Genomic DNA, 13,029 nt, shown 5'->3' with positions numbered 1-13,029 from the left:
GAGTTATTCGAGGATTTGCGATCTAAATATGTTTCGAAGAGTTACTTGGAGTCGGGACTAAGTTCTTCAAAAGTCGCGTTGGAGCGGCGAATGTTCGTTTTTTTCATGATTACATGCACGGCTAAAGGGTTATCGATTCAAGTACTTTTGAATAACGTATCTCTTTCAAAGGAAACAGATACGAGCATTAAAATCTCCCATCTGACTTTCCATTCGATTCATCTAAAATTCAATTTTTGCATCAACGGAAAATTTAACCCTTACCTCTTTCTCATGTGTGTAGAATACAACGGCAAGATCAAGCCGTCGTCTTCTTTGTTCAACCCTCGCGGCAAAACTGCTAACGTGCGCTTCGAGCTCCTGTGCAACCGCGTAAATCTCGTCAGGGGCACACTCTCCTGTATGAGCCAACTCTTCCGCAGCGGTCAACAGCTTCGAAGCGTTCGTGTATGTATTCTGCGCCACGTTTTCAAAATGCTCGTGACTTTTCTGATACACACGGGCTTTCTGGAGATTACGTCCGACGCCGGTGTTTTTTCGGATGAACACTTCGCCGTGATTCGTCAGCCAGTCAAGCACTTGCTTCACGTCTTCTTGGAATAGCCTGGAAGGGAGACACTAATATAGATCGTTGTTTTATGATTTTATCGCCTAACCATGATTATGACAGTATATTGTTGACGATGAGATTATATTTGTGACGTGAAAGGGTTTCTTTGGTAGTACGCTGGCGTTTGTCCAACAGTTTCTTTTTTTACGACGCTCGAAGGCAAATTGCGTTTTCTGGCCGATGTGCGAGTGTTTGTAACATCGAGACGATATTGCTTGTAAATTTAAATCGAGGAACTCGATTTATTTTTCAATTTGTAAATGGAAGAAAGAATTTTCACCGAAGCGACTTGATACGCTGCAACGCTGATAGGGCAAAACAAGCAAATTCCATGTGCTCACCTGAGCGCCAATCTCTGATGTAGTTTGATTTTCCTGGCATGCCAGCGAGCTTCGAGAGCACGGTGATGTCCGAGTATCTGATGGATAACCGCAAGCACGTGGCTCGCGCCCTCGCTATAGTCAGCCGCAGGGTTACCGCTCATCCCACCACGTCCATCCATGTGGCCGTCCTGACTCTATAATACACACAAAACCGATCAGTATCTGTCGACTATTGATTATTCCGTTCACGGCTCTCTTTATCTCTTTCTATAGTTCACATTGGCTCCTCTGCATTTGAATTTGAATACGATATATTCTTGGAGTTTTTACGCCCACTGCAGTCCTGCAGTCTTATTTCGGAGCCAATGTTGCTTATATAAAACGAGACAATGGCCTTTTTTTAAATGAACACACAAAAACGTGCAACTTATATACTGATACTCAACTACTGGGATACTTTTGTTTCTGTACTCTTCTAAAATGCGGGCGTTGGTATTAATTAAACGTAACAGACCAAAAGTTTCTAATGAAATTATCGTTATTGCTGTGGGACTTTTCCAATTACAGAGGGTCTTGATGCTGCGCCTCTTGAAAGCGTTAAGTTTTGCACTAGATATATATACGAAGGAAGTAGAATGGAAGAAGCGAAAAAAGAAGGGAGTGACAAAACAAAAAGGTTTGCGCATTGGACTTCCTTTTCTCTTTTGTTGTTGTAGTTCATAGTGTGGAATAGCGTGGAAAGTCTTTTTTCCGCAAGGTGAAATAACATATACAAAGACTATTTTTTTCTTTGCTTTGTAGGTCTGCTCTGCGCTAGTGCTTGAAATTATTTCAGAAATTTTTCGCGGCATTTTGAAGTTTTCGCGCTTATTTAATTTACCGAATCACTGTATTTTTCGTCGAAAAATTTTACTCTTTAAAATAACTAATGCAAAGTTCAAGAAGACTTTTCAAGAAAAGTTCCGTGATGAAATTTTAAGATCTGCATTTATAAGATTTAAAAGTTCGAAATGAATCTTTGACTAATGACTCAGGATACCTTTGTTTAACTAAAACACACTCATGGAAGTAAAACGAGAACGCACCGTGATTGATTTAATAACAACTTAAGTGTCATCTCTAAAATCTAAAGGAAGGAAGATGCAAGCAATAAAAGAATCTCTTTATTTTTGATCGATTAATCATAAAGCACAACGTACATCCCAAGTACAAGCCCAAATGCCAATCCTTCTACACAGTATGTTACAAGCATCCTACAGATACTCAAGATACAGTAAAGGTGTAGGGGAAGAGCCTTCAGCATGCAATAAAAGCCAATGGTAACATAAGCTAGGTGAGGAGTGGTGTATGTTGTGAGTGATGACTGCAATCTCGGTGACGGCAGTGCAGTAGGGTCGTGATGACAAACAAAGAAAGAGAGAGAGAGAGAGAGAGAGAGAGAGAGAGAGAGAGAAAGAGAGAGAGAGAGAAGGTAGTCTCTCTCTCTTTTCTCTTCTCTTCTCGAGTAGAGAATCTACACACTGACACACAAAGACAAAGACATGCAACATTAAAGTTTGCGCACGCTGGGGGAGAATAGCACGTACGTGTTTTCTTGTCGCGTGGTCTAGGCCCTGGGGTTGGTTACACACTTGCACGAGGTGGTCCAGTTGGTAAAGTAGCTTCTTACTCGTACTATGCACCTAAACCGTGGATTACAACATCGTGACTCTAAAAGTCTAGTGTAGGTATGTGTCTTCCGGGTATGTATAATATATATATTATGTTAAGCGAAAAAATAAGAGGGATGGGTAGGCAGACACTACGTCACCAGCACCCGTGCGCATGTTTTTCACAATTAAGCGGCAGCTCTATGTATGGCTCGCTCACTCACACTCACTCACTCACTCACTCACACAACCACACACGCGCACGCGCACGTGCACACGCACACGCACACGCACACGCACACGCACACGCACACGCACACACACACACAAACACCTCTTCTTTCTTTTAATTGGTACTTCACGAGAATTAGAGTTTTCGTATTGCTAAGAGCGTCTTGCTAACAACAGTGATTTCTTTTTTTTTGTTTTTCTGTTTTTTCTTAATCGAGCTAGAGTCTCTCGCTTATAAAACTCTAATTCCTGCATTCGTATCGTACCACCAAAAACCAATTCTAAGATCTATAATTCCTGAAATGAATGAAATGAGTTCTTTAGATGCTGATTACGATTATGTTTCGCCATTCTTCTATATAATATGCTTTGATTGGCAGTTTACCCAGACACCATAATGTTAGCAATCAATTTTTTATCCAACTGCCGGCTAAAAACTATGTCATTAAAAAATGAAAAATTATCTCGTACGTATTCGTCGGTGCCAACAACTGCGCTCGCGCTGTGACACACTTGCAGCATCTTGCCTAGTCCACTTAACAGTGATTGATATGCGTTATATACCTGTAGGGGAAGTTATTCGATGATTATCGTTTATTGCACTCAAGATTGAATACATTCATGAATTGACAGCAAAGATTTTTTTAACGTCGAATAATCAAGTCATGATAATATTCAACTGATACGAAGCCTGTCATTGTGCCCCCAAGGCGATTCGACGGTACACATTAACATTGAGATTATGAACTGAATGTAACTTAAAAAAAATTAAGCATGAAAAGTTGATGAAAGAGCCAAATAAAATAAAAAATATTTTAAAAAAATAAGAAAAATAGTAATAAAAGCGTAAAAACAAAGATCCTTTATCGAAAACAAAAACAATTATTTTCATCCAATTAAAAGTATCGCTGAAAAGAAGTCGCAACATAACAATATATTCGTCAGTGAACAAAGCATCGTAATAAATTTTTACCTCGGTGTAAGCTTGGCACATAGCCTCGTAAAGCGTTTGATGTTGTCTGATGTGCGACTCGAGGACAGGAATTTCGTTGGGCAAATTCGTCGCATCGCAAGCTTGACTCCAACCGGCTACACTGTCGACGTATTGCTCGGCTTTGTGGTGGAACACAACACTCAAACTAAGGACGGCAGTGCGTTCGTCGAGACCAGCCGCGAATTCCTTCCAGGCACGATCTAAGCGACCTGCTACTGCACGAATATGACCGGCAGCGTAATGCTGTGTCTCGAGGAGACGGCCTGCCATTGTCAGGATCTTGTTAATGTTCACGTACATATTCATCGAGTTCATCGCGAAGTGCTTGTGATCTTCTTGCAGGCCTTTTGCTGTGAAGAGATATTAAATTACGCTTAATTGATGCCAAGTGATGGTTATCGATTGAAATTAATATCGAGGGTGAGAAATCATTCTATTTTTATTTAGCTTTTAAAACTTTTTACAGATTATAAAAATACTTTGTTAATATTAACATTAAATTTGTGCTTTAAACAACTTAAAACAAGGCTAATCAATGATAAATAAGAATATTCACAGTAGAAATGATGATTTACTATTCGTGTAAAGAAAATGTAATCATAAAATGCCTCATAAATATAATACTTCGCATATACTATTTTTTATTCCGTACGTAAACCGGTTCTAATAAAACTTCATTATAAATTCCCATTCGAAAATCTTTCTCGGGCAAGACGCGTCCCTCGCAGAACAGAATAAAATGAAGATACCAAAAAAGGGCTTTACCCAGCTGATAAGATCGTCCAATCTCAACGTAATTAGCCAAGAAATTCTCTCGATTATGGCAAATCCACTCGAACATTTTCTCGCAATCCTGCTCAAATAGCCTCAGCTGGAAGCACTGTTCAAGCTTCATTTTCTTGATGTGCCAAAGTTGGAGCAGATGCTGCTGGGCAGCATTCACCGAGTCGAGGTGTTGTAACACGATGTTAGCAATGTCACGACTCTCCGTTTCGGAGCCACCTGACGCACCTGACTCAATGCTTCCACCTTCGCCACTACTACTGCCATTCACGTTTATGTTGAATCGCTCTAGCAGTCTGTTTCCGATTGCTCCGATATCTGTGACAAATGTAATATTTTTGTATTCCCAACGGTATTGACGACTTCTATTGAACAAATATTCTTAAATATTCAAAATAAATTAATTGAGTGTGTATCTATAAAACAAAACAGAAAAGCAACTTACGTAATATCATTTATAACATCTCAATCTAGTTACATATATTACTTAATCTGATTATACTCGCTAAACGACTAATCTATCGAACAAGTCACTTGTAGGGAGTCCGTTTTTTCTCTCAGTACAGTTTTTAAGCTGAATATCATTATGTATTTTCCTGATAGCAACTGAGAAATTTTGGTAGTAAAAAAATGAAGCATAATTTTACGTAAGAAGGTGCTATTATTAATCAAGTACGTGCAAGGTTATATATATATATCACGTTACGTAATTTTATCTATGACTACCGTACCGTTTTGTACTATTAAACATAGATCGATTTAAAACATGGTAATTTAAGCTCGCACTACGTGAAACGTACCTTCAACAGGCACCTTCATAATCTTCTTCTTCATCTCATTGTGCATATCAATACCATGCTTGGCACCACCAACATCATCGGCAAAATCGTTTCTACTAAGATCCTCTTGCAAATCGTCAAGCCTATCCAACAAATCAGTCGCCTGCCACGTGAAATCTTCGAGTGCCAAACGTACATCGATCCACTGGGCATGATCGTACTGCAACGATCCCTCGAGATCGGCGGTCAGCTGCGATGGGTCTATGTTCCTAGCTAGCGCTTCTAAGTTAACTGTATTTATCTGAAACGAAACACAGTGGAGAGCGTCATCATCAAAGCGAAAATTCTCGACCGCAAGAGCAGCAACATATATAATTTCTGCGAGCGTCAAGGAGAAGTGGGTCACAGAGGCTCATTCACCGAGACAACGCAAAGTGTGCATTATGCGTACCTCAAAGTTGTACTTCTTTTGCTTGGCCAATGAGGTGCGCTGCTTCTGCCAAAAGTTCTCGGGCTTTATCAGGAAGGCCACAAACACCGAGTGTTGGAAGTTGTCGTGCAGCACCTGCAACGTTCCAATGAGACGTCATCACTCACTCACCCATTCTCTCTCTCTCTCTCTCTCTCTCTCTCTCTCTCTCTCTCTCTCTCTCTCTCTCTCTCTCTCTCTCTCTCTCTCTCTCTCTATCTCTCTCTCTCTCTCTCTCTCTCTCTCTCTCTCCTCTCTCTCTCTCTCCTCTCTCTCTCCTCTCTCTCTCTCTCTTTTTCTTCTGGTTTTACGACTCTCGCTATTAGCCTTCGTTTAAGTTTTCACTAAGGAATTGATTTGCAACGATCGATGGAAAAAATCCAATCGAACGTAAAAATCCGTTTAATGAAATGACTGTCCATTAGGAATGATATATTTACCAAAGCTCTCATTGCCGTCAATATTGCTATTATATAGATTAAAAAGAAAAAATCGATACCTTGAGAATAGGCTTGACGGAGTCCCAAGTGGTGGCGCGCATGTCGACAACCACGGTGAAGCGCAGATTACGATCGTCGTCGTTGGGTATGGCCATGAGATACTGCAGGAGTCGGCGATAGTCTTCGGGCTTGGCACGTTCGCGCCTCGGATTGTTGGGGAACAGGAGCAGTAAACCACCCCGACGATCGCGACTGCCCGGCATTATTGCCAGCCGTTCCTGCAGCAATGGCAGCACCTCAGCCGCCCTGATAATGTCCATTCTCGTTGTCGTTATCAAACCCGACCTTAGGTTCTCCATCATACCACCTCCTCCTCCTCCTCCCTCTTTATTGTCACTTACTATCACTCACTGCAACCAATGCAATCGTGGCGGTCGGTTTGAATCGATCACAATTTCACGCAGAAACCTCGCTAAGAGGATCACTCCCAAGTCCCGTTCGATTTATCCGATCACGCTTTTTCCCTATATCAGAAGAAACTAGGTTGCAACCAACTTTTCTCCTTCTCGAAAGGTATAATACGCTTCGACAGATCCACCTCGTACGATTTCCCTTCACTCGCGCGCAAAGTTAAAGATGCCTTCGGCAGAGGATAGGAGAATGAAAAAAAATGCCCAGTTACGTAACGGACTAGATTGTAATCGAGTGATTTTAATTGACCGTTTCATCTCGCAAACGTTTAATTCCTTCGCGTTTCTCGTAGTATCGTAGCGAGTCCTTTCACGTGATATAGTCAATATTAAAATCAAAACATCCATGAGAAATAGAGAGCATTCGCTAACGACGCAGGATCACGGAGTGACGATTTAAATGTCAAGTTTCGCGCGCGACGATGCGTAGCTACACAAATGTGTGAAATTTTCACGTGACATTGAGTGCCGTTGTCGCGCGCGAAAATATCGATAATTAATATCTAGCGCGCGGCGCCTGGCAGTCAGTCAATTACCGACCGGTAATGAAATACTGTTATATTAAACGTCCGTGCGCGTCTCCCTGTATCAACGGTAGCATACAAATGCTCACGCTAAACAAAAACGCGCGTGGAATACATCGCCAGAGTTGTTTGTTGATAACGATTCCGTTATTGGCGTGGGAATTTTACCGTTAACGCGAGATCAAGGCGAATCCGCGCGGAGTGACATTGTTAACTATATGTATCTTTAATGCGAGTATCGTGTGTGCGTATGAGGCTGCTCTTTGTCGATTTACGGATCAGCGGTGCTCTGCTTGCCGTGGAACTTCTTCCAGCGATTTTAGGACGGGACACGTCGACAAGTTTTTTCGTAATCTTTTTGTGGGGATTGGCCGCCGATTGCTTCGACTGGGCTGTACCGAAAATCAAGTTTTCGTAACGCGACGAATTTATTTGCTTTTTCTTTTTCGACGAGTGATCGATGTCCCATGGAAAATATAGGTCTGCGTGTTTATAAATATATTGAAACGCACGTTCCTTTCCGACGAAAATCCGCTTTCGCAGCTTGGGCTCTTTGCGGAGAAATATAACTGCACACCAGAAAAAAGCCGATACAACGGATCAATGACTCACAGACCCGCAGCGCAAAGAAAAAAAAACGAATACACACACGCTGCAACGCCTCTTTAAAATAGAAGTGCGCGAGTAAAACATTCGTCCTCGTCACATGTGCCGAAAACGTTCTTTTCGGTAATTGTCAATTCTCTCGCGTGACGTTTACGAGTAACGAATCAAGATAGAACTGCGTGTAACGTCGAAACACACGATAATAATCGTGTCGATGGCGGCGGTGGCTATTGACTGGAATCGCAATTGAAGCGAATGATTGACACCGCCGCCATTTACAAAAAGAAATTGTATTTATAGAGCCTTTGTTGGCCCGCGGTGAAAATATTTGACGCGAGGGTAGAAAGCTTTCTTTCTCGCTCGAACGGCAAGTTCAATTAAACCAACTATCCTTCGGTCGCCATCGAGAATGAGAGAAAAAAGTGGGAAACTCGAGAAGCGAGAATCTGTAATATCTCTGTATAACTATACGAAATGCATGACCCACATTTTTTATCAGTTACATAGATACTTGTTTCGCAACATTGAGTGCGCGCGCGAGAATTTTATTTTTTTTTCGTTCCCCAAAGCAAAAATCAATACACGGGAGAGGGTGCTACGCTTCTTCGCTACTTTTTCTTTGCTCTTTCATTGCGTGAGCTATGAGGATCCATTAATATCTCGATGCGCTCTTCTCCGCGTTTTTATCGGGAATGTTCTCGGCCAATCGATTGAACATTTTCGCCGAAAAACATGTCTCGTCGCAATGATCCTAAGTAGAATATTATGCACTAGTAATATTTTCCCGACTACACGATTAAATGCCGCAGCAAAATCGCATCACTCTCTCTCTCTCTCTCTCGCTCTCTTTCTCGCTCGACTATTTTCGCATGCACGCAAGCGCGATCCGCATTAAAAGCACTCTCGAGCTCTCGTATAACGAGGTGCTTTAAGCGACTCATTAAAGGCAGCTTTTTTTTTTAATGACTCGCTAAAACAGAAAAAAAAATAACAATCTTAGGAGAAACGAGCTACGACGCGAGAAGTATAGGGCAAAAAGGGAAGAAAATGAGAAAGGATTGTGTGTCTCGCCGCGGGCGAATCCTTTCTTCTGCCTGGCCATTCATGCGCGCGGCGGGGAAACAACGAAACGCGCGCTACTCATCGGAATACCCGAATATTCCGCTCGCCAAAAAAAAAAAAGAGCGAAACGAAGGAGCGGGCGCTAAAAGACAGTCGGCGGCGGCGGCGAGAGTTTGGGACCGGCAACGGCTTACGATACACGCGATTCTTCGCGGAAACTCGCAAGCTTTGTACGCGTGGCCTTTCGAGGCGTCGAGACTTCATAAGGAGCTTGCAGCTCATTGTGAACGGCTTTTCGACTGTCGCGTCGAACGCAGATAACATCGTTTTATTTGGAGAGGCATATCCGTTTTAATAAACTTTGCGTCGAAATACAATACGCGTTTGTGTTGCGAACAATGTAAATTGATACAACATCCTTTCTCAGAATTGACGCACGCAAAAACCGTTTCAATTTCTTCCGAGTTCGTGCTGCATAAGCATTATTTATCGCGCTTATAAAAACTGGCGAGCTGCCGTCGATATAATTAATAACAAAAACTAAAGGCAACCATTGACGTGCTTCCCTGAGTTTATAGCTTTCGATGAAAAAAGCGTTTAAGAGCTGTGAAGCAATGAACGGCGTTGAAAGGAAAAAAAAATACATGAATAAAGAAATGCCACAAACAGTTAAGCAATCGCTCCGGAAAAGCCACCCAAAAAAATAGCCCCCCCCCCCCCCATCCGTCAGTCATCGTACGTGCAACTGTAAACAGAAAGTTTTCGTCTGCGTGTGAGTTATTGAAAGGGAACTGCAGACTTTTCCGATAAAAGCACGCGCTAGCAAACTCTGAAAACTCGTAGAGCGCAGCAGCCAGCGAACAATGCGACAGATTACAACAGCCGATACGATACACATATACTTGCATTCAGCAGCTCAGGAGATGATTTTTTAATTTTAATTAGCCCCCTCTCCAATTACATTGAGGACAAGATAGCATTCAACTCGAGCGCAGACTCATATCTAACGCCGAAGGAAGTTTTGGCGCAGCTTGATATCGATTTGACAGGCTTCATTGAAATGCGATTTTGAGTAATGAATCCCACGCAAAGGAGAGAAAATGTGAAATGACTGTTCAATTTAATGCTTTGTACGCAAAGCACTTTAGTGAAATTATATAGCGTGTAATGTCTTTTCACTGAAATGTGTATACCTCGTGTAATATTGATATGAAAATAATGCGTTTTACGCTGCCGTGGACGGACTGCAATAAAAATGCGCGTACGCGAACAGTAGACGTCACTCGCATGACAATAAACAACAATGTTAACGAAATCATATTCGGTTTCGTTCACTCTCCCTTTCTATTTGCTACAAAACTGACTATCAAGTATCAGCGAACCGCGAGTCTAGAAGAAAAAAAAATCGCTTGGCAAAAGTAAACACATATCTCAGAAACGTCTATCTGGCATAAGCGTCACAAACTACAGAGTGAGAGAGAGAGAGAGAATAGTATACTCCACCCCAAGTACAACCAACCCCCCCCCCCCCTCCGAGATAGTACACACAAGTTTGTATATATGTATGTGTAAGAGAAATCCACGACACGCGCCCTATCCGCACATGGCAGGCCAGGGCTGCGCACGCGTATGTGTGCCCGTATTGCACACAACTGTAAATCAATCCTGGCTGCAAGAGAAAGTATATTGCAAAAATTGACTGCGAATGTCATTTTTAGCGGGCGAGAGTTACGAAAAGCTTGCGTTAACGGTATAGGAGGAAAAATCATTTGTTTTAATATAAAGGAATAAAAAAATCGTTTTGGGGAGCCTATAAGCAAATGAGTTTTGATTTTCCAAATGTTTATGTAGTTTCTTTGTACATTGGAGAAAAAGAGAGAAGCTTTCTAAGAAATACTAATGAAAATTAATTAGTCAGTGGCAGGTTTATATACATAGACCGAGTTATTCTAGAAATATATATGTTTTCACTGCAGTGTATGAATTCATTGGTATCTCATTTGGATGAATCCTGAATAGTCAAGTACATGAAATGAAACTATGCATTGGGAATATATATCAAAGTCTAAAATTGGAATGAGTCTTGAAAGTGTACAACTCAATGGAGATTAATCATGAATATGTTCCACTAATTAACTAACAATATTTTTATAATTTTAAAGGTAAAAAGACAATAAAAACATTATCATAACAGACTGTTATAAAAAATATCACATACTGGATTTAATCCAATCTCATTCTCACAGGTTACAAGAAACAACGATTACATAAAATTGTAATCATTGTTTCTTGTAACTTTGTAAGTCTCTCTTTGACTCTCTTTCTCTTTCTCTGCCTGTCAGTTAAGACATTCATCCAATCGAAGATATTCTTCGTTTTCTTGTTAAACAGACAATAACAGACTTTTAACTAACAGCTATAACGCAAATTTTTTTCGTTAGAATAACCAGCTAGAAAGTTGTTTGGAAATTATGTATGTTGTATTTTTTTTTCAGTCAACAATTTCCAACTTGTCAAAACAGAGTTTCCACAATGATTATTGCGAGGTGTCTGTGCACTTTCCCCGTAACAGCAAAGCATGTTCATCCATAAATAAAAACAGATTATACTAAACCTGGCAAGCTGACTCTCCGTGACCGAAGAGAAAGAGAGAAGAGAAACGCGTTGTGTTTGAGACTGTACACACACTCTGAAAATGATTCACACTCGCGTCCCTTTTCATTTTCGTTTTCTTTCTTACAAATAATCATCGCGATAGACGAACGAACGCACACTGACTACGAAAAAGACAACAAGACACTGACGAGAACGAAAAATGCTTTGCACACGCACGCCATATCAAAACACCAAGGAATCATTACGTGAGAGTCCCGTTACGTTATTACATGCGGCGCGCGGCTACGGCGGCGAGTCTCTCTTACAGAGCTGCGTACCTGCGTGGGCAGTTTGCCCTCGCCGTGTAACTTTTCGTCGTCGTGTTGATGGTGGTGATGCAGCAGTTGTCCCTTGAGTCAGCTCCATCGAGTGGTTGTCCAACCGCCAGCATTGCGGTTATCGCGTTGTTTCACGCACTGCACTGACGAAGGCCAAGCACGTACGCGACGACGACTCGACACACGCCAGCCCCAGCAGCGGAAGACTTCCGAGGCTGCTGCTGTTGCTCCTACACTGCGGACGTATGTATGTGGGTGCCGCCGCTAGACTCTGGCCTGCCTACAGCCTGCCGCACATTCGCCACTTCGCGTTTATACTCTTTCTCTGTCTGTCTGCGTGTCTCTCTCTCTCTCTCTCTCTCTTTCTCTCTCTCCTCGTTGATGCCAGTGCACTCTCGCGACCAGACTGACTGAGCTCGTGTCCGCACTCCGCAGGGGGGATACGGAGAAAGGTACCGCTTTTTTCCGGCGCAAGCTCGCCTTACACTTAATTTCTCATCCCCTTTTATAGGTGCACTACTATAATAAATCAATCAATGTAACGTTTTATCAAACAACTACTAAGAACTATATAAAATAAAATATCTCTGAATGCGAATCCAATCCACACAGAAGCATTTTCACTTTAAAGGTTCGTTCAATCAAGTGGTCAAAGCGTAAGAAGGGCGCTCGAAACCAGGGAATTTTTCCCGTAGCTTTGGCGGACGTGAGAGCCTGCGCAACGATTGGCCGGGTGTTTAGTGGCGGGCAGTGTATTATGGATTTTTTCTTTTTGCACGAGCCGTTCGAATAGCCAACGAATTCTGCATTCTTTGGGGGGTGGTTAGGTTGCGTAGCGACTCTGACGCGCGGCAACTCTTTTTTTCTTTTCCGTTTTAGTCGTTTTGGGATTTGAGAAACTAGTTCGAAATCTTCAAGGACCTATACATATAGTGAAATTTTGTATGCTATTCCTGGAAACATAACGTGTAAATCTATTTTCTTTATGTGTATATACATAAGAAAAGTGCGTAGATGACAGTCAGGAGAAAATTTTTTTACGTGAAAATTGAAAGATTCATAAGCATTTGTGAAGTGTAATATTACAGAAAATTGTTTTTTTTTTAAATGATGTAATAATGGACTATGGAGATAAACGTTATAAATGAGAATACAT

At 41.7% G+C, this 13,029-nt stretch overlaps 1 protein-coding gene across 1 annotated transcript; it reads right to left on the bottom strand.

The window, feature by feature from the left end:
• Positions 1-264: 264 nt before the first annotated feature.
• LOC131673755 (kalirin-like) lies at positions 265-11,839 on the bottom strand (the record flags this gene model as incomplete). Its single annotated transcript, XM_058952011.1, has 10 exons — positions 11,555-11,839; positions 6,338-6,688; positions 5,821-5,934; positions 5,391-5,670; positions 4,573-4,908; positions 3,787-4,157; positions 3,285-3,377; positions 2,520-2,615; positions 952-1,127; positions 265-604 (listed from the first exon to the last, which is right to left on the bottom strand). Coding segments are annotated over exons 2-10 (2,109 nt in total), but the record flags the coding sequence as incomplete, so codon positions are not given.
• Positions 11,840-13,029: the final 1,190 nt, after the last annotated feature.

Source organism: Phymastichus coffea, unplaced genomic scaffold (genome assembly GCF_024137745.1).
Source record: "Phymastichus coffea isolate CEN01 unplaced genomic scaffold, Cenicafe_Pcof_1.1 PCOF00193, whole genome shotgun sequence".
NCBI classification, from domain to species: Eukaryota; Metazoa; Arthropoda; class Insecta; order Hymenoptera; family Eulophidae; genus Phymastichus; species Phymastichus coffea.
This window is presented reverse-complemented; position numbering and strand designations above follow the sequence as displayed.